Source organism: Hyperolius riggenbachi, chromosome 11, assembly GCF_040937935.1.
Source record: "Hyperolius riggenbachi isolate aHypRig1 chromosome 11, aHypRig1.pri, whole genome shotgun sequence".
NCBI lineage: Eukaryota > Metazoa > Chordata > Amphibia > Anura > Hyperoliidae > Hyperolius > Hyperolius riggenbachi.
This window is the reverse complement of record NC_090656.1, coordinates 10,152,231-10,174,245: the sequence shown is the minus strand read 5'-3', so window position 1 is coordinate 10,174,245 and position 22,015 is coordinate 10,152,231. Positions and strand designations below refer to the sequence as shown.

Sequence of the window (22,015 nt, the reverse complement as noted above, 5' to 3'; positions counted from 1 at the left end):
TGGTGGTGAGTCTGGTGACCCCAAGGGAGGCAGTGTTGCTGCTGGTACCCTGTCCTGGTGGCCACAGAGTGGGATGTTTGGATACCATGTGGCGGGTCATGCTGGTGGTGGAGAGGTTGTTAATATGTTTCCCCCTGCTCAGGCGGGTCTTGCACACCTTGCAAATCACCATGGTACCATCCTCACTGCAGTCTTCAAAGAAAGGCCAGACTTTGGAGCACCTGCCTTGCTGGCGATTTCTGTTTGCGCCTCTTTTGCGTCTCACTTGAACTTCCACGCTTGTGGTGCCTGAAATTTCGCGCCGCCTACCTTGTGGCACAAGTCGAACTCGTGCAGCAGTGGGTTCTTCAACAGACTCATCTGTGCTGCTGCTACGACGGTGATATTCTCCTTCACATACAAAATCTGGGTCTCTGTCAACATTGTCCATACCCTCCTCCTCCTCTTCCATCTCCTCAAACTCGTCATATGTGATTGTGGGCCGTCGCCGTGGAGTAGAGCTCCCCACAACAACCTCTGCGCAGAACACTCCAACGTCGTCTTCAAGATCTTCTCGGCCGACCTCCTGCAATTGAAACCCCTCTTGCCCAACTTGCTCTGGGATTTGGGTTTCCGAGTCCTCCTCGGACTCGCCTTGCATTTCAGTGCGCGGTGCATTTCCCACAGTCAATGGTTGTGAATCCGGGCACAAAATTTCTGGCAGTTCCATTGACCTTTGAAAGGTGGAAGTTTGTTGGGCTGGGAATAGCTCCTGCGAATACCCCATTGTGTCCTGAGGAAATTCTTCGGACTGGTTATTTGGCAGTTGTGTGCGTGGTGTCGCTGCCGGTTGTGTCTGCTTTGTGCCCACTGGCTCCTTGTAACTGGCTGAGGACTCTGACCTCGTGCGTGATGTGCTGGTGCTGCTTAACCCACTGCTGGACGCTTGAGAGGTCATCCAATTAATTATCTGGTCCTGTTCTTTTGGATTTGTGAGGGTTGATTTCCTGGACAACATGGGCGGTATTGAGTGAGTTTTCTTCAGTGCTCCACTGTGGCCTGTACGTGAACCGTCAGGGGGAACACCTCTTCCCTTGCCCCTCCCTCTTTCACAGGATTTCTTCTTCATTTAACTTATCCGTAAAAGTACACGCTGACTGGCAGCAGTACAGTGGCAGTACAGAAATGCTATACAGTGGCGGGTGAGCGGTGTACTACTATTCCCAGCAGCGACACAGAGCACAATGTTATACAGTGGTGGGTGAACGGTGTACTACTGTTCCCAGCAGAGACACAGAGTGGCAGTAAACACAATGCTATATAGTGTGGCTGAGCGGTGTACTACTGTTCCCAGCAGCGACACAGAGCACAATGCTATACAGTGGTGGGTGAGCGGTGTACTACTGTTCCCAGCAGAGACACAGAGTGGCAGTAAACACAATGCTATATAGTGTGGCTGAGCGGTGTACTACTGTTCCCAGCAGACACACAGAGTGGCAGTAAACACAATGCTATATAGTGTGGCTGAGCGGTGTACTACTATTCCCAGCAGCGACACAGAGCACAATGCTATACAGGGTGAGCGGTGTACTACTGTTCCCAGCAGACACACAGAGTGGCAGTAAACACAATGCTATATAGTGTGGCTGAGCGGTGTACTACTATTCCCAGCAGCGACACAGAGCACAATGCTATACAGGGTGAGCGGTGTACTACTGTTCCCAGCAGAGAGACACAGAGTGGCAGTAAACACAATGCTATATAGTGTGGGTGAGCGGTGTACTACTATTCCCAGCAGCGACACAATGACCAGGGGACCCTGGCTAGCCTGGCTGGAGAGAGAACTACCCTGCCTGCCTACCCAAACCTAAACCCACAGACAAATGGCGGAGAAATGACGTTGATCGGGTATTTATTTACCCGAACCACGTGACCCGTTCGGCCAATCAGAGCGCGTTCGGTTCCGAACCACGTGACACGTTCGGCCAATCACAGCGCTAGCCGAACGTTCGGGTAACGTTCGGCCATGCGCTCTTAGTTCGGCCATATGGCCGAACAGTTTGGCCGAACACCATCAGGTGTTCGGCCGAACCCGAACATCACCCGAACAGGGTGATGTTCTGCAGAACCCGAACAGTGGCGAACACTGTTCGCCCAACACTAATTCATACTACAGTACTTCACCCGCTGGGCAACAGTATTAACATCTATAAAACCAATCTACAAGCAAAGCAAATAAGTTGAAGCAGATGTTAGGATCTTTTCTACTGATACCTTCAAGGGTGCCCAACTGGCCTTTATAGATATATCCGGACTCAAACCACCAGAGCTGCAGCCACTTGGGTGCACTCAGAAGGCAGTAGCAGTGTTAGGGAGTCTTGCCAAATGTCTCCTTAGAGCTGAGATTTGAATCCAGGTCACCTGTGTCAGAGTCAGAGTCCTTAACCCAGCCACTGGTCGGGAAATCAGACGTTGTTACTGCCACACATCCAAATCAGCCCTTGCGACCAAGATTTTCCAGCATGCACAATCAATTATTTTGACCAGTTTTGTCTAGAAATCAATCCAAGACTAACCAGCAGCACTCATTTTACTCTGATTGGATAAAATTATTGGATCGGAAGGTCGATCTGCATGCAAAATCCTGAGGCGTAGCTATGGGGGGGGCAGACAGGGTGATGTTCTGCAGAACCCGAACAGTGGCGAACACTGTTCGCCCAACACTAGTCACAACACACAACAAACCGCTATTTGCGGTGCGTTACACAGTGAGTTTGGTGTGTCAGTGTGAAGCAGTACTCTAATTACACTCCCTGATTGATGTATACACATGCAAGATGTTTTAAAGCACGTTAGGCCTGCAATTTAGCATTCAATTCAATGTGACTTCTGCCCTTAAAACGCTGCTTTGCGTCACATCCAGATTTTTGGCATCTATCCCACTCCGCCATGCCCCCCTCCAGGTGTTAGACCCCTTGAAACATCTTTTCCATCACTTTTGTGGCTAGCATAATTTTTTCTATTTTTCAAAGTTCGCCTCCCCATTGAAGTCTATTGCGGTTCGCGAACTTTTCCGCGAACCGAACCTTCCGCGGAAGTTCGCGAACCCGGTTCGCGAACCTAAAATCAGAGGTTCGGCCCATCTCTATATAGCACTGACATCTTCTGCAGCACATTACAGAGTACATAGTCATGTCACTGACTGTCCTCAGAGGAGCTCACACTCTAATCCTACCATAGTCATAGTCTAATGTCCTACCATATTATTATTATGTATTTATATAGCACTGACATCTTCTGCAGCACTTTACAGAGTACATAGTCATGTCACTGACTGTCCTCAGAGGAGCTCACAATCTAATCCTACCATAGTCGTAGTCTAATATCCTACCATATTATTATGTATTTATATAGCACTGACATCTTCTGCAGCACATTACAGAGTACATAGTCATGTCACTGACTGTCCTCAGAGGAGCTCACAATCTAATCCTACCATAGTCGTAGTCTAATATCCTACCATATTATTATGTATTTATACAGCACTGACATCTTCTGCAGCACTTTACAGAGTACATAGTCATGTCACTGACTGTCCTCAGAGGAGCTCACACTCTAATCCTACCATAGTCATAGTCTAATGTCCTACCATATTATTATTATGTATTTATATAGCACTGACAGAATCAGAATCAGAATCAGAATCAATTTATTTTTCGCCAAGTAAGTTTGCACCTACAAGGAATTTGTCTTGGCAGTTGCTTAACAAACACAAACAAAAACAATATAAGGACAGACAGTGTGAATATTACAAGTTAAGGACATTATAAGTATAGTGGCAGTAAGCAATGTGAGAATTGTTCATGTTTAGTTCTGTGCTGATTACTTTCAGTCCTAGCAGCTCTAACGTGGTTCAGCATTAAGTATGGCTACCGCTTGAGGAAAAAACCTGTTCCTGTGTCTGGAGGTTTTGGTAGCGATTGACCGGAATCTTACTCCTGAAGGCATGCGCTGGAAGATGGAGTGAGCTGGGTGAGAGGGGTCAGAGGCAATTTTGGATGCTCTCTTTCTGCACCTGCTAGTGTAAAGATCCTGCAGGGAAGGTAAGCTACAGCCAATTATCCTTTCCGCTGATCGGATGATGCGCTGCAGCCTCCCCTTTTCTAATGCTGAGCAGGAGCCGAACCATACAGTCATGGATGATGTTATGGTGGATTCGATGATTGCAGTGTAGAACTGCACCATTAGATTTTGAGGTAGGCCAAACTTTTTCAGCTGCCGCAGATGGTACATTCTCTGTTGTGCTTTCTTGACAATAGTGGCAGTGTTGTTGTCCCATTTTAAGTCGTTTGAGATCGTGGACCCAAGAAACTTGAATGACTCTACTTGGGTTATTGTGGATCCATTTATGGTTAAGGGGAGGTGCTGGGGGGGAGATCTCCTAAAGTCTATTATCATCTCCATGGTTTTGAGAGCATTTGGTTCTAAGTTGTTGCTGCTGCACCAGGAGGAAAGCTGTCCCACCACATGCCTGTATGCAGACTTATCCCCGTTTTGAATGAGACCAACAACTGTTGTGTCGTCTGCAAACTTCAGAACCTTAACAGATGGATCTGTGGAGATGCAGTCATTGGTGTAAAGTGAGTACAGCAGTGGGGAAAGCACACAGCCCTGGGGTGCACCAGTACTGACTGTCAGAGAGCTTGATGTGAGTTTACCAAGTCTAACACGCTGTCTTCTGTCGGTTAAGAAGTCGGTTATCCATTTGCAGAGGGATTCAGGTATGTGTAGCTGGGAGAGCTTGCTGTGCAGCAGTGATGGAATTATGGTATTAAATGCAGAGCTGAAATCTATAAATAAAATCCTGGTGTAGGTTCCTGGGATATCTAAATGCTGTAGTACATAATGCATACACATGTTCACGGCATCGTCTGCGGATCTGTTAGGTCTGTAGGCAAATTGCAAAGAGTCCAGCAGGGGATCTGTGATGGATTTCAGATAAGTCATTATCAGTTTTTCAAATGCTTTCATGACCAGTGATGTCAGGGCAACAGGCCTGTAATCATTTAAACATGTAGGTTTTTTTTTTTTTTTTGAATTGGTACAATAGTTGCGCATTTAAAACAGGCAGGAACAATTGAAAGTTCTAGAGATGCTTTGAATATGTCTGTAAATACAGGCGCTAATTGGTCGGCACAGAGATTCAAGCATTTCGCAGACACAGCGTCTGGTCCCATTGCTTTCCTGGTGTTTTGTTTTTTAAAGAGTCTATTTACATCTGATTGGCATATTGTTAGAGCATGCACATCTGGGGACAGGTTAGCAGATTGTGTCTGGCCTCCTGTGTTGTGTAGTTGCTGAGGCACCGCAGGGGGTGGAGACATTGGCTGGCAGGAAGAGTGTTCAGTTTGCCTGTGGCAGAGATGCAAATTGACTTGTTGTGTTTGGCTTTTGTTAGTAGTGTCAAACCTGCAATAAAATGTATTCAGTTCATTTACAAGCTGCAGGTTATGTAGTGAGGGGGGAGGAGATTTCTTCCTGTAGCTGGTAATTTCATGTAGAGATTTCCATATTGTGGATGAGTCGGCGTTAGAAAAATTTTCCTCAAGTTTTTGAGAATAATCTTTTTTTGCGGCGGTAATGGCTCTCTGCAGTTTGTATTTCGCAGCTTTGTAGAGGACTTTATCGCCTGTACGATATGCCCTTTCTTTATCGAGGCGCAGCTTCCTAAGATGTGATGTGAACCAGGGTTTATCGTTATTGTACCTGGTGCACTTTTTTGTGGGGATGCAGGACTCTTCACAAAAGGTAATATATGATGTCACAGCGTCAGTGTATTCATTTAGGTCACTGGAGGATTCTTTAAATAAATTCCAGTCAGTTAAATCAAAGCAGCTCTGCAGTTTTTCTACAGCTTCACTAGTCCATTTCTTAACTGTGGTCACTACAGGTTTGGCAGTTTTTAGTCTTTGGATGTATGTTGGGATAAGCTGTATAACAGCATGATCAGAGTTCCCCAAAGCTGCCCTGCTGACAGAGTGATACAAGTCCTTAGTCGTAGTGTAACAGTGATCAAGTGTCTTACCTTCTCTAGTTGCGCTTGTGACATGTTGCCTGTATTTGGGGAGTTCTTTGGAAAGATTAGCACTGTTGAAATCCCCTAGTATGATAAAAAAAGAATCTGGGTACTCCCTTTCCACCTCAGTGATTTGATCTGCGAGATCTTGGAGCGCAGGCTGCATACATGTTTGTGGAGGGATGTACACAGCAGCCAAAATAAATGAAGAAAACTCACGGGGTGAATAGTAGGGTCTGCAGTTTATGAAGAGTGTTTCCAGCCCAGCCGAGCATGTCCTCTTAATAACTGTAACATCCGTGCACCATCTATCATCAAGGTATCTATCATGACATCTCCTGCAGCACTGTACAGAGTACATAGTCATGTCACTGACTGTCCTCAGAGGAGCTCACACTCTAATCCTACCATAGTCATAGTCTAATGTCCTACCATATTATTATTATTATGTATTTATATAGCACTGACATCTTCTGCAGCACTTTACAGAGTACATAGTCATGTCACTGACTGTCCTCAGAGGAGCTCACACTCTAATCCTACCATAGTCATAGTCTAATGTCCTACCATATTATTATTATGTATTTATATAGCACTGACATCTTCTGCAGCACTTTACAGAGTACATAGTCATGTCACTGACTGTCCTCAGAGGAGCTCACACTCTAATCCTACCATAGTCATAGTCTAATGTCCTACCATATTATTATTATTATGTATTTATATAGCACTGACAACTTCTGCAGCACATTACAGAGTACATAGTCATGTCACTGACTGTCCTCAGAGGAGCTCACACTCTAATCCTACCATAGTCATAGTCTAATGTCCTACCATATTATTATTATTATGTATTTATATAGCACTGACATCTTCTGCAGCACTTTACAGAGTACATAGTCATGTCACTGACTGTCCTCAGAGGAGCTCACACTCTAATCCTACCATAGTCATAGTCTAATGTCCTACCATATTATTATTATGTATTTATATAGCACTGACATCTTCTGCAGCACTTTACAGAGTACATAGTCATGTCACTGACTGTCCTCAGAGGAGCTCACACTCCAATCCTACCATAGCCATAGGCTAATGTCCTACCTTATTATTATTATGTATTTATATAGCACTGACATCTTCTGCAGCACATTACAGAGTACATAGTCATGTCACTGACTGTCCTCAGAGGAGCTCACAATCTAATCCTACCATAGTCATAGTGTAATGTCCTACCATATTATTATTATGTATTTATATAGCACTGACATCTCCTGCAGCACATTACAGAGTACATAGTCATGTCACTGACTGTCCTCAGAGGAGCTCACACTCTAATCCTACCATAGTCATAGTCTAATGTCCTACCATATTATTATTATGTATTTATATAGCACTGACATCTTCTGCAGCACATTACAGAGTACATAGTCATGTCACTGACTGTCCTCAGAGGAGCTCACAATCTAATCCTACCATAGTCATGCACTTGTGCACAGAAAATAAAGCCATATACGAGCGGCTCCGTGCACAGGTGCGGGATGTACTTTGTGCCTGCCAAGTACAGCTGCACTCATACACAGAGGGGAGCGCGGCCGTGAGCATTGTTCAGAGAGTCCCAGTGCAGGAGGGTCTCAGAGAGGCCAGAGGCTTCCCCTAAATGAGGTAAGTATCTAACTTTTTAGTTTTGTTTTCAAAACATTTTATTAGGCGGCAGTATGAAATACAACAATCGCCTCAATTCACAGAGCATTATCAAACGTTTATCAAACACTTTGTCAAACGTTTGATAATTTACCTCATGGGTAAAATCTCACTAAGGTGTTATATATTTGTTGAACGTTTTATCGGTAAAACATTCGATAAATATATAACACTTTAGTGAATTTAAAATGAGATTTTACCCATGAGGTAAATTATCAAACGTTTGATATAGTGTTTGATAAACGTTTGATAATGCTCCGTGAATTGAGGCCAGTGAATTCAAAATATCAAATAATAGTAATTTACCACCAGTTTTGAAGGATACATATGGAGAAACAAAAATCAGCTTAACCCTCCTGGCGGTTTGCTAAAAAATCGCCAGGGGGCAGCAAATCTTTATTTTTTTTTTTTTTCATGTAGCGAGACAAAGTCTCGCTACATGATAGCCGCTGCTCAGCGGCATCCCCCCAGCCCCTCCGATCGCCACAGGCGATCGGCGATCAGGAGATCCCGTTCAAAGAACGGGATCTCCTGGAGGGCTTCCCCCGTCGCCATGGCGACGGGGCGGGATGACGTCACCGACGTCAACGACGTCGTGACGTCATAGGGGATTCCGATCCACCCCATAGAGCTGCCTGGCACTGATTGGCCAGGCAGCGCACGGGGTCTGGGGGGGGGGGCGGCTGCGGCGCGACGGATAGCGGCGGATCGGCGGGTAGCGGCGGCGATCGGGCACTGCACACAGCTAGCAAAGTGCTAGCTGCGTGCAGCAAAAAAAAAATTATGCAAATCGGCCCAGCGGGGCCTGAGCGGTGCCTTCTGGCGGCATAGCCCGAGCTCAGCTCGGGCTTACCGCCAGGAAGGTTAAAGGAACCCTGCAAGGACTTAGGCTGGTTTCACAGTGGGACGTTACAGGCGCACGTTAGTGCAACCTGTAACGCACCCCACCACACAGCAATGAAAAATCAATGGGCCGTTCACAGTGCCCACGTTGCGTTACACAGTAACGCTGCGCCATTACACAACGTATTGCATGCAGTACTTTGTAAGCGGCAGAGCCACGTTAGACTGCTTGGACATGCGCAGTAATGTTGGGGAGGAGCGGAGAGCGGCCGGGCACATGGCTAATTAATATTCACTGCACTCAGTGACGTGCAGTGTTTACTTCCTGGTGTGGCCGCTCTGTGCGGCGATTGGCCAGGCGGGACCACGTGATGCCGCATGCGTCCAAGAGTGCGCATCATGGCATCACGGACGCCAGAGTGAGCTGCACAACGCGGCTCACTCTGACGTCCACCTTAGAGAGCACCAGGCGTTGCGTTAGGTGCACGTTATGCGACCATAACGTCCCCTAAAACGCAACGTCCTGGTGTGAAACTAGCCTTAAAGGACAACTGCAGCAAGAGTGATATGGAGGCTGCCATATTTATTTCCTTTTAAACAATACCGGTTGCCTGGCAGCCCTGCTGATCTATTTGGCTACAGTAGTGTCTGAATAACACCAGGAACAAGCATGCAGCCAATCTTGCCGGATCTGGCAATAATGTCAGAAACACCTGATCTGCTGCATGCTTGTTCAGGGGCTATGGCTAAAAGTATTAGAGGCAGAGGATCAGCAGGGCTGCCAGGCAACTGGTATTGCGTAACAGGAAATAAATATGGCAGCCTCCATATCCCTCTCACCTCAGTTGTCCTTTTAAAAAGTAAGTTTCACTTACCTGGGGCTTCTATCAGCCCCCTGCAGACATCCGGTGCCTGCTCCATCCTGGAACGATCATACATCAGGCAACTTGATGGACGATCGACCATCTGATTCGATTATTATAATCAAATGAAAATCGGTGCTGCCAAGTGCATGCCTGACCGACAATGCGACCAATTTTGGGCTGGAATTGGTCGCATTAGTCGATTGCACATGTTGCAAGATGTAGGGCCAACTTGATTGATCGAGTGCGCGGCAGTAACAGCGTGCGATTTCGGGATGATCGCCAAAAGCAACAAAACCCCCAGTGCTGTCCCCCTGGTGTTAAATGTTCCCCCTGGGGCCCGTTGCAAGTGATACATTACCTGTACCATTCCTGGGAATCGGTCTGCAGTGTATGGGCAGCTGACAGATCTCTCTCTGATCACATTTGATTAGTGAGAGATTTGTCTCTTGGTCGAATCTGCCCATCATCGCTAGATGTATGGCTGCCTTAAGTTTCATTATCGCCAACTTGCAAGTCAACGGCCACTGCAACTGCGTGGGCCTGGCCGCACACGTCCTCGTTCGTGCTCCTGTCGCTGAGAGCGTCCTACGTAGGCGCAGTACAAGGAAACCTCGTATTGCACCTACGCAGTCCCTGGGAGCGCGAACGAGGATGCTCAGGGCCACGCAGGTGCAGTGGTTAGCAACAGGCTTAGTTAGTGAAAAGGTAACTGAGCTGCGGCAGGGGGACCAGAGGATCGGTTTGCACTAGGCGCAGGCACAGGATGTCCGCAGTAGAGACCCAAGGTAAGTGAAACTCTTTTCTTAAAGGGGTTATGTGGGGGGGGGGGGGGGTGTTTGAAAATAAAACTGGACACTTACCTGGGGCTTCTACCGCCTCCCTGCAGCTGTCATGTCCCGCGCCGTCCTCCTCCAATCCTAGGTTCCCCGCCGCCGGTCCCTGTCTGATAATTGTCGACAAATAGTGCTCGCTCCTGCACACATCATCAGACACTTACTGTGCAGGTGCAGTACGAAGTTCTATTGTACTGCGCCTGCGCAGTAAGCTCCCGCTGAGGCACGTGGGAGCGAGCATGCGCATGCCCACGGCCGCGCTGCCGGTTCAGATGCCGGATTAGAACCCATTTAATGTCCTTACAGGTTTCCTTTAGCTTTTTTTCACCTCAGCCTTGCTTGTAAACACAAGTGAGCAGAGGATCATGTTTCAGATAGGCAGCTAGGCGGGGAAATAAAGGGAAGAGGAGGAATATATTATAGATAAAAAGAACCCCCCAGCATGCAAATGAATGGCAATGGCCAGTGCTCCTTATGTATGTGATAATTTCAAACCATACCAGCAGAAAAAGTTTTGAAAGTTTTGAGTGCAGGATTAGCATCTTTATCACTTAATACACTCAGAGCAGTTGAAATTTGATTTTATTGTTACACTCCCGCTGTAAAGGTTTATGTATCCCGTCTACACAGCCAGTGTTGTACAGAGCCTGCAACTAACACACTGGCCGGCAGGTGTCGCTGGGATGCAGTCTTCCCTCCGGCCGCCAGGTGTCGCTGTGGCGCTGTCGGGCTGCTCCTCTCTGTGGTGCAAGGCGCGCGGTGTTTGGTGACGGGGAACATGGCGGTGTCGGGAGCTCTGAGGGCAGAACTGGCTCAGGCGGTGGCGGGCAGCCGGGTGCTGGTGGTCGGGGCCGGAGGAATCGGCTGTGAGCTGCTGAAGAACCTCGTGCTGACCGGATTCACCCAACTGGATGTGGTGAGAGGGGGAGACGGGGCAGCCCATCATTGTTACCTCACTGCCTGCAGGGGGCTGGAGCAAACCAAACACGTGTGTAGGGGGGGGGGGGCAGCCCATCATTGTTACCTGCAGGGGGGCTGGAGCAAACCAAACACGTGTGTAGGGGGGACAGCCCATCATTGTTACCTCACTGCCTGCAGGGGGCTGGAGCAAACCAAACACGTGTGTAGGGGGGGCAGCCCATCATTGTTACCTCACTGCCTGCAGGGGGGGCTGGAGCAAACCAAACACGTGTGCAGGGGGGGGCAGCCATCATTGTTACCTCACTGCCTGCAGGGGGGCTGGAGCAAACCAAACACGTGTGTAGGGGGGGGGGAAGCCCATCATTGTTACCTCACTGCCTGCAGGGGGGGCTGGAGCAAACCAAACACGTGTGCAGGGGGGGCAGCCCATCATTGTTACCTCACTGCCTGCAGGGGGGGCTGGAGCAAACCAAACACGTGTGTAGGGGGGGCAGCTCATCATTGTTACCTCACTGCCTGCAGGGGGGCTGGAGCAAACCAAACACGTGTGTAGGGGGGGGGCAGCCTATTATTGTCACCTCACTGCCTGCAGGGGGGCTGGAGCAAACCAAACACGTGTGTAGGGGGGCAGCCCATCATTGTTACCTCACTGCCTGCAGGGGGGGCTGGAGCAAACAACCAAGACACGTGTGCAGGGGGGGCAGCCAATCATTGTTACCTCACTGCCTGCAGGGGGGCTGGAGCAAACCAAACACGTGTGTAGGGGGGGGGGGGGGGGAGCCCATCATTGTTACCTCACTGCCTGCAGGGGGGGCTGGAGCAAACCAAACACGTGTGCAGGGGGGGGCAGCCCATCATTGTTACCTCACTGCCTGCAGGGGGCTGGAGCAAACCAAACACGTGTGTAGGGGGGGCAGCTCATCATTGTTACCTCACTGCCTGCAGGGGGGCTGGAGCAAACCAAACACGTTGTGTAGGGGGGGGGGAAGCCCATCATTGTTACCTCACTGCCTGCAGGGGGGGGCTGGAGCAAACCAAACACGTGTGCAGGGGGGGGGGGCAGCCCATCATTGTTACCTCACTGCCTGCAGGGGGGCTGGAGCAAACCAAACACGTGTGTAGGGGGGGGAAGCCCATCATTGTTACCTCACTGCCTGCAGGGGGGGCTGAGCAAACCAAACACGTGTGCAGGGGGGGGGGGCAGCCCATCATTGTTACCTCACTGCCTGCAGGGGGGCTGGAGCAAACCAAACACGTGTGTAGGGGGGCAGCTCATCATTGTTACCTCACTGCCTGCAGGGGGGCTGGAGCAAACCAAACACGTGTGTAGGGGGGACAGCCCATCATTGTTACCTCACTGCCTGCAGGGGGGCTGGAGCAAAACCAAACACGTGTGTAGGGGGGGCAGCCCATCATTGTCACCTCACTGCCTGCAGGGGGGGCTGGAGCAAACCAAACACGTGTGTAGGGGGGGCAGCCCATCATTGTCACCTCACTGCCTGCAGGGGGGCTGGAGCAAACCAAACACGTGTGTAGGGGGGGGCAGCCCATCATTGTCACCTCACTGCCTGCAGGGGGGGCTGGAGCAAACCAAACACGTGTGTAGGGGGGGCAGCCCATCATTGTCACCTCACTGCCTGCAGGGGGGCTGGAGCAAACCAAACACGTGTGTAGGGGGGGGCAGCCCATCATTGTTACCTCACTGCCTGCAGGGGGGCTGGAGCAAACCAAACACGTGTGTAGGGGGGGCAGCTCATCATTGTTACCCTCACTGCCTGCAGGGGGGCTGGAGCAAACCCAAACACGTGTGTAGGGGGGCAGCTCATCATTGTTACCTCACTGCCTGCAGGGGGGGCTGGAGCAAACCAAACACGTGTGCAGGGGGGGGGGGGGCAGCCCATCATTGTTACCTCACTGCCTGCAGGGGGGCTGGAGCAAACCAAACACGTGTGTAGGGGGGCAGCTCATCATTGTTACCTCACTGCCTGCAGGGGGGCTGGATTAAACCAAACACGTGTGTAGGGGGGGCAGCCCATCATTGTTACCTCACTGCCTGCAGGGGGGCTGGAGCAAACCAAACACGTGTGTAGGGGGGCAGCTCATCATTGTTACCTCACTGCCTGCAGGTGGGGCTGGATTAAACAAAACACGTGTGTAGGGGGGGCAGCTCATCATTGTTACCTCACTGCCTGCAGGGGGGCTGGATTAAACCAAACACGTGTGTAGGGGGGCAGCTCATCATTGTTACCTCACTGCCTGCAGGGGGGCTGGAGCAAACCAAACACGTGTGTAGGGGGGCAGCCCTTCATTGTTACCTCACTGCCTGCAGGGGGGCTGGAGCAAACCAAACACGTGTGTAGGGGAGCAGCCCATCATTGTTGCCTCACTGCCTGCAGGGGAGTACATTTGAATTTGGCGCCGGTAGACTTGGGTGCAGGATACAGCCGGTATATGGCTGATCCTGCTTCTGCACAAGTCCAGGCCGAATTAATTAGTATTCCCCCTCCAGGCCGCCATGGGTAGTGGGGGAATGAAATAATTTGGCTTCCAGCGATTGCTGGAGGCCGAATTATTATGATTTTTAAGCAACCTCGGCTCAGTCTTATGACTGCACTGACGTTACTCACTGAGCGCCGCTATAGACTGAATCCCTTTTATAGTCTATGGCGGCACTGGCTGCTCCCAAATCTAGCAGCGCTGAAAAGCACTGCTCCGATGAGTGGCTGCTTGAATGTGGGCTTGACTCTAGTGTCTGTACAGAGAAGGGGAGAGGTGACTGATAAACTGGCTTGATGGATTGTAGATCCTGTTTTTATTACAGGGGTTTAGACCAATTTAAAGGACACTTAAAGTGAGAGGGAAATGGAGCTGGTTTTATTTCTTTTAAAGGAATACTTAATGGGAATAAATATCTTAAGCGGAAAATAAAGATTTCCAGCCCCTTGGACCTCATACTGTGTCCATGATGTCCTCTCCAGGCAGCGATGGCGGCGACCCCCACAAAGTTGGGTTGTTGGGGGGCTACTGCGCACGCACGGCCTCGAGCTGCAGGCACCCTGGCCGCGCTCCGTTCTGCGCATGTGCAGCTGCGAATTAAGCATATTGTGCATGCACAACTGTCGCCGGCTGGTGGCGCGCAGCGACAGCCCAGCTTTGCGGGGGTCGCTGCTGCTGCTGCCTGAAGAGGACCAGGAGAATGTTTTTTTATTTTAACTTAAAGAGAAACTCCGACCAAGAATTGAACTTTATCCCAATCAGTAGCTGATACCCTCTTTTACATGAGAAATCTTTTCCTTTTCACAAATAGACCATCAGGGGGCGCTGTATGACTGATATTGTGGGTCAGCCACTGCACCTGCACGGTCCTTGGTTGCGCATGTCCTCGTTCGCGCTCCCATCCCCGGAAAATCCAGCGCACTATGAGAGAATCTCTACTGCGCCTGTCCAGGATGATCCTGGTGATTGGAATGTGAACACGGACGCACGTGGCCAGTGATAGGCTCAGTTGCCGAAAGCAAAACTGAGCCGCGGCAGGGAACCGGAGTAATCATTGAGTACCGGCGCGGGCACAGGGCGGCTGCAGGGTTCGGTAGAAGCCCCAGGTAAGTAAAACTGGTATTTTTTATATGACTAAGTATCCCTTTAGAACAATGCGCATTGCCTGGCTGTCCTGCTGATCCTCTGCCTCTAAGGCTGTGCAGTTCCCCATATTACCTATGAGGGTAACTCATCTGCCCCGGAATACAGCCATACCACAGCGGACTATCAGAACGGACATTACACTGTCCGCTCCCCGCTGCACGCACATGGTCCGGCTCAAGTGGGAACCGAAGCCTTGCACTTTTAGCCATAGACACTGAACAAGCATGCAGCAGATCAGGTGTTTTGACTGAAGTCTGACTAATTATCTGCATTCTTGTTTCTGGAATGGGATTCAAATATTACTGGGCGCTTGTCTACTTTAGGGGACAGTTCTCCCATCACAGTACCGTCTTACAGCACAAAGTGTTGTGATTGGGTAAATAGTGTGGGGTGTATTTTGCTTCAAACTATTGGAAGCCCAGCAGTTGGAGAGGTGCAGTTCACCCAATCACGATATCTGAATTTCCCTATAAGCTTTCCTGCTGGATCCCCTGAAATAGACTAGCGCATACTACTGCAGTCAAAAAGGACAGCTGGGCAACTTGTATTGCCTAACACCCCCCCCCCCCCCCCCCCCCCACACACACACACGTAACGCCAATGGGCGTAACAGCGGCGGCAGCCCCAGGACCGCCTAACCCCAATTGCCGTCAAGTCCTGGGCGGGTAATTGCTGGAGATTGTGTGTGCCTCCCAGCTGCTATCACTGCTAGGAGACTGTTAGACCGCGAAACCGCCGTCTATTTACTCAGTACAGTGCTGCGATCTAAGGCAGCGATGTACTGGGGACAGCCGTTGTGACACAACTGTCCCCCTGGGAGGCACTGCAGTGATCGGCTGTATGATGGCTGATCACGGTGATTGGCTGGCGGGGATGGAGGGACGCTGGGGAACAAATAGGAAAATTTATTTATAAAATAAATATTTATAATAATAAAAAAATAAACATTGGGTGGGAGCGATCAGACCCACCAACAGAGAGCTCTGTTGGTGGTGAGAAAACGGGGGGAATCACTTGTGTGCTGAGTTGTGCGGCCCTGCAGCCAGGCCTTAAAGCTGCAGTGGCCTTTTTTGTAAAAAAAAATAAAAAAATGGCCTGGTCACTAGGGGGGGGGGGGGGGGGGGGGGGGGATAGGCTTCAAGCCCAGGGCTGTGGAGTCGGAGTCGTGGAGTCGGGCAATTTTGGGTGCCTGGAGTTGGAGTCGGGAAAAAATGCACCGACTCGACTCCTAATGAATTTGTAACTGTAATTAAAATAGAAAATATGTTAAAATGTTCTATTTCTCAGATAATGGTCACTAAAAATAATGTATATATACAGTAATAGCTGTACTTAGTCCACAAAAATGAAATAAACCAATCAAAATTAGTTACTTGTGCTGCTTCAATAAAGCAGTCCCCCGTATTTTTAAGGTCAGATATACATATCTAATTGTGACTGAATATATAATGTGTACACAGGAATCTCTTATATATGTTACGGCCAGAACCCGAAGTTTGGCCACTTCTAGTTCTGGCCGGCCACTTCGGGTTCTGGCCGGCCAATTCGCGAAGTGCCCGCTGCGCTGCGGCCAATGTTAGAAACGGATCGTTTACTCTGATATGAATGTATCTTCTGGCCGCAGCGCAGCGGCCAAACGTATTAATTTGTTGCAATTAAGCCGGTGTTCCGACGTGATAACCTACACGTCGAATTTGCCTACATCCAGCACCGGCGGCAATGTAACGATTCAAGCCGCCGGCTTTTTCTCTGCCTTCTCCCCCCCCCCCCCCCCCCCCTCTCTCTCTTTCTTATGGGCAGCCGGGCGGGGGACAGGCGTGTCCCTCCGGAGTCGTTCGTCGCGGCAGGGAAGCCTGCTGTTCCTTGCAGAGCGGGTGCTGGCAGAAGCAATGTCTGCAGCCCTCCCCGCTCTGCTGCCCCTGCTGCGACGAACGACTCTGGGGGACTCGCGTGTCCCCCCCCCCCCCGCCGGCTGGCCATAAGAGGAGAGAGAGAGAGAGGCAGAGAAAAAGCCGGCGGCTTGAATCGTTACATTGCCGCCGGCTTAATTGCAAACAAATTAATTACGTTTGGCCGCTGCGCTGCGGCCAGAAGATACATTCATATCAGAGTAAACGATCCGTTTCTAACATTGGCCGCAGCGCAGCGGGCACTTCGCGGAATTGGCCGCGCCAGAACCCGAAGTGGCCGGCCAGAACTAGAAGTGGCCAAACTTCGGGTTCTGGCCGTAACATATATACTAAATAACATCTATGCTGTAAGAATAAAGCCTGATGTGTAGCCGTAGTCACTAATAGAGATGGTCAATGAGATGGAAATAATTCTGCATTGATGCTGATTTATGCAAATGTATGCACTCCCTTTGCAGATGAATCAAATAATTTGATATGTTATTAAAATTTGGTTTGGTGACTAGAAATTAAAGGGTAACTGAGACGGATGAAAAGTAAAGTTTTTTTATACATACCTGGGGCTTCCTCCAGCCCACTTCAGGCTAATCAGTCCCTCGCTGTCCTCCACCACCAGGATCTTCTGCTATGAGTCCTGGTAATTCAGCCAGTCAGCGCTGTCCGGCCGCATGCCGCTCCCACAGCCAGGAACATTCTGCACCTGCGCAATAGTGCTGCACAGGTGTAGTATGCTCCTGGCAGGGCAGAGTGTGTGCATGCGCACTACGCCCGAGCTGGCTCAAGTAACTGGACTCATAGCAGAAGATCCAGGTGGTGGAGGAGGACAACGAGGGACTGATTATCCTGGAAGGCGGCTGGAGGAAGCCCCAGGTATGTATAAAACTTTAATTTCATCTGTCTCAGGTTTACTTTGTTACTCAGTAGTACTATACTATACATATGCACTCCCCACAGAGCTGCAGGGAATCCACTGAGAATGCTGTGCACATTGAACACAGAGGTGTTGTCTGTTTACAATCTCCTCATTCCCCTGCAGAGTACCTGCACATCATTCTTACATGTACCCCACACTTACATTGCCTAGGGCCTGATAGATGTTCTTTGTTCCGGTTTGTACCTTTTACAAGTACTCTTACCAAGGACTAGTTTTAGTCTAAAGGGAATAAATATAGTAGTCTACATATCCTTCTCACTTCAGTTGTCTTGTAAAATTCCTAAGCGTTGGCAGTTAAGAGACGAATTTCATGTTACATACTTTTAATCAACAAAATTGTAATATGCAAATTAGAGGAGTCGGAGTCGTGGAGTCGCAGTCGGAGTCGGTGGAATCCTAAACTGAGGAGTCGGTGGATTTTTGGACCGGCTCCACAGCCCTGCTTCAAGCCCACAGTCCTCAAAAGGTTAAAAGGAAATAAATATGGTAGCCTCCATATTCCTCTCACTTCAGGTAGCTTTTATAGGGCAACTGTAGTGAGAGGTATAAGGAGGCTGCCATATTTGTTTCCTTTTAAGCAATACCAGTTGCCTGGCTGTCCTGCTGATCTATGTGGTTGCAGTAGTGTCTGAATCACACCAGACACAAGTATGCAGCTAATCTTGTCAGATCTGACAACAATGTCATCTGATCTGCTGCATGCTAGTTCAGGGTCTGTGGCTAATAGTATTAGAGGCAGATGATCAGCAGGTCTGCCAGGCAACAAGTATTGCTTAAAACGAAATACATTTGGCAGCTTCCATATTCCTCTTATTTCAATTGACCTTAAGTGAATGTTCAGTTGTCCTTTAAGTAAACTCTCTCTCTTTCTCTCTTATTTTATAATGACCTCCCCCCTTACCTTTCAGCATATAACCTCCTGCTCACCAGGATAGATAAGTCGCTAGTCTAGATGATAGATTAGGGGATCAAGCAGGAAACATCGTAGGGAAATCCCGGTAACATAATTGGGTGGACGGTGCCCTCTCAAACTGCTATGTTTCAGATAGGTTGTAGTAATAATATGCCCACACTATTCATCCAATTACAATGCTTCAAGTTGTAGACGTTGCTGTGATTGAAGAACTGTTGGACTTTCTTGCTGTCTCAACTCAGCCATACTAGCTCCATAGATAACGCGATATCGAATTATTGCCCACACTTTGCTTACAGAGCCTGCTGCCTTGTTTCCCACACTCTGCGGAGCCTGCTGCCTGATTTCCCACACTCTGCGGAGCCTGCTGCCTTGTTTCCCACACTCTGCGGAGCCTGCTTTCCTAATTACCTGCACTCTGCTGAGCTTGCTGCTTGATTTCTTATACTCTGCTGAGCCTGCTTTCCTAATTTCCTGCACTCTGCTGAGCCTGCTGCCTGATTTCCTGCACTCTGCAGAACCTGATTTCCCACACTCTGCTGAGCTTGCTGCCTTATTTCCCACACTCTGCGGAGCCTGCTTTCCTAATTACCTGCACTCTGCTGAGCTTGCTGCTTGATTTCTTATACTCTGCTGAGCCTCCTTTCCTAATTTCCTGCAGTCTGCTGAGCCTGCTGCCTGATTTCCTGCACTCTGCGGAACCTGATTTCCCACACTCTGCTGAGCTTGCTGCCTTATTTCCCACACTCTTCAGAACCTGATGCCTTATTTCCCACACTCTTCAGAACCTGATGCCTGCTGCGGAGCCTGCTTTCCTAATTACCTGCACTCTGCCGAGCTTGCTGCTTGATTTCCCACACTCTGCGGAGCCTGTTTTCCTAATTGCCTGCACTCTGCCGAGCTTGCTGCTTGATTTCCCACACTCTGCGGAGCCTGTTTTCCTAATTGCCTGCACTCTGCCGAGCTTGCTGCTTGATTTACAGCACTCTGCGGAGCCTAATTTCCCACACTCTGCTGAGCTTGCTGCCTTATTTCCCACATTCTTCAGAACCTGATGCCTGCTGCGGAGCCTGCTTTCCTAATTACCTGCACTCTGCCGAGCTTGCTGCTTGATTTCCCACACTCTGCGGAGCCTGATTTCCCACACTCTGCTGAGCTTGCTGCCTTATTTCCCACATTCTTCAGAACCTGCTGCCTGCTGCGGAGCCTGCTTTCCTAATTACCCGCACTCTGCTGAGCTTGCTGCCTTATTTCCCACACTCTGCTGAGCTTGCTGCCTTATTTCCCACACTCTGCTGAGCTTGCTGCCTTATTTCCCACACTCTGCTGAGCTTGCTGCCTTATTTCCCACACTCTGCTGAGCTTGCTGCCTTATTTCCCACACTCTGCTGAGCTTGCTGCCTTATTTCCCACACTCTGCTGAGCTTGCTGCCTTATTTCCCACACTCTGCTGAGCTTGCTGCCTTATTTCCCACACTCTGCTGAGCTTGCTGCTTTATTTCCCACACTCTGCTGAGCTTGCTGCCTTATTTCCCACACTCTTCAGAACCTGATGCCTGCCCCCCCACCCTCCAAGAAACAGGGTCACACACACGAGTTGGCTGGTGTGCTGCTCACCCCCTCTACCACCACCCACTTCCATGGTGTTGAGAATCCCTAACGTCTAAGCTCTACTCCATCCCTACACCACCCCCTACTGTTTGGCTGCAGAGCATTACTCTGTATTTATACCGCTTAAAAGCTGCAGAGCATTTGTTCCCTTCCATCCCATAAGCTTCTTTACGTTTGCTCTCCTTATTACAGAACCCTCCTCTGTATGCCTATCAATGTATACATATCACTGGAGGGAGGAGCTTTCTCTCAGAGCTGCAGCATCAATATCACTGTGACTTTATTGCTTTTCAGATTGATCTGGACACGATTGATGTCAGTAACCTGAACCGACAGTTTCTTTTCCAGAAGAGGCATGTTGGCCGCTCAAAGGCAGAGGTGAGTTTACCTGGGGCCTCTTATTTCATGTGTTGGATCAGATGCTGTCATGGGGGGAAATTACTACAATTAATAATTGTCACATTCTGTGTAACGCCATGCTCTGTTTACAGGTCTATAACTTGTGGATCACATTCAGTTTTACTTTAAAGAGATTCTGTAACGAAAAAAAGTTCCCCTGGGGGTACTCACCTCAGTAGGGGGAAGCCCCTGGACCCTATCGAGGTTACCCCCCCGTCCTCGTCTGTCCCACGGCGGTCTCACTGCAGCCCACGAAACGCACAGCTGACAATTTGTCAGGCTATGCAATATTTACCTTTCCCGGCTCCACCGGGGGCGCTGTTGCGGCTCTCTGCACGGAGATAGGCGAAAATAGCCGATCGCTGTCTGGCCGCTCTACTGCGCAGGCACAGGAGACTTGCGCCTGCGCAGTAGAGTGGCCCGACAGAGATCGGCTATTTCCGCCTATCTCCGAGCGGAGAGCCGATACTACGCCTGCGCTGGAGCCTGGGAGGTAAATATTTACATCACCGCTGTTCAGGGAGCTTTATCGCCGCCGCCGTGAGACCGAGGAGGATGGGGAAAGCCTCAATAGGATCCGAAGGCTTCCCCCACCCGAGGTGAGTACCCCCCCAGGGGAACTTTTTTCGTCACAGATTTTCTTTAACCTGTTCTGTACCAGCGATCTTTGGCCCCCTTGAAGGGAACCTGAACTGAGTAAAATTATTTAAAATAAACACATGACGTAGCTGCAAATGAATATTACATTTTAACCTCACCGTCAGTTCCTCTCAGAAGCTCAGCATTTTCTTCTTACAGTGATCCCTTCCAGTTCTGACAACATTTTGCCAGAACTGAAATGTACCAGTTGTTGTCAGCTATATATCAGCAGCTGTCAGTTACATAAAGTTAAACCAGGGCGCTCTACAGTAGACAATTACACTACTCCTCAACCATAAAATGGACCTAATTAGACCTAATTAAAATAAAATACAGCATAAAATGGACATAGAGAGACCATATCCACATAACCATATAATAAGTCCCTGATGTTGAAGTCAAACAACAGTCCACAGGTTTCTTCCTCCAGACCTGTTTAGTGCATAGGTAATTTCCAACAGTTCCTGAATATTATAGTAACAGTATACGCTCACCAGATTCCACAGCTGCCCTTCTCAGGATCAGCCAAACACGCTTCTGGACAAGCCAGTATTCTCTCGATGTTCCAGCCTTTTCCTCCTCAGTAAGCCATGCAAACATAAGAGATAAAAAGCTCCAATAGTGAAATACTGTATGCCTTAGATCTGCTCCAATGCACCAGTGCTCCAACAAAAATAGTGTCAGCACCTTGTGTTTCAGTGTGCTCCACCACCAAATGATCAATAAAGCCTCTCACCACATGAACTGG

The 22,015-nt window shown here is 49.2% G+C and overlaps 1 protein-coding gene across 1 annotated transcript in view; it reads left to right on the top strand.

The window, feature by feature from the left end:
- Positions 1–11,036: 11,036 nt before the first annotated feature.
- The window catches only part of UBA2 (ubiquitin like modifier activating enzyme 2), a 50,568-nt gene continuing 39,589 nt past the window's right edge, over positions 11,037–22,015 (top strand). Inside the window, exons 1-2 of the mRNA XM_068259622.1 lie at positions 11,037–11,214; positions 20,524–20,607. Of these exons, the coding sequence (XP_068115723.1) occupies positions 11,077–11,214; positions 20,524–20,607 (222 nt within the window). The 5' untranslated portion in view covers positions 11,037–11,076. The remainder of the gene's footprint in view (positions 11,215–20,523; positions 20,608–22,015) is intronic.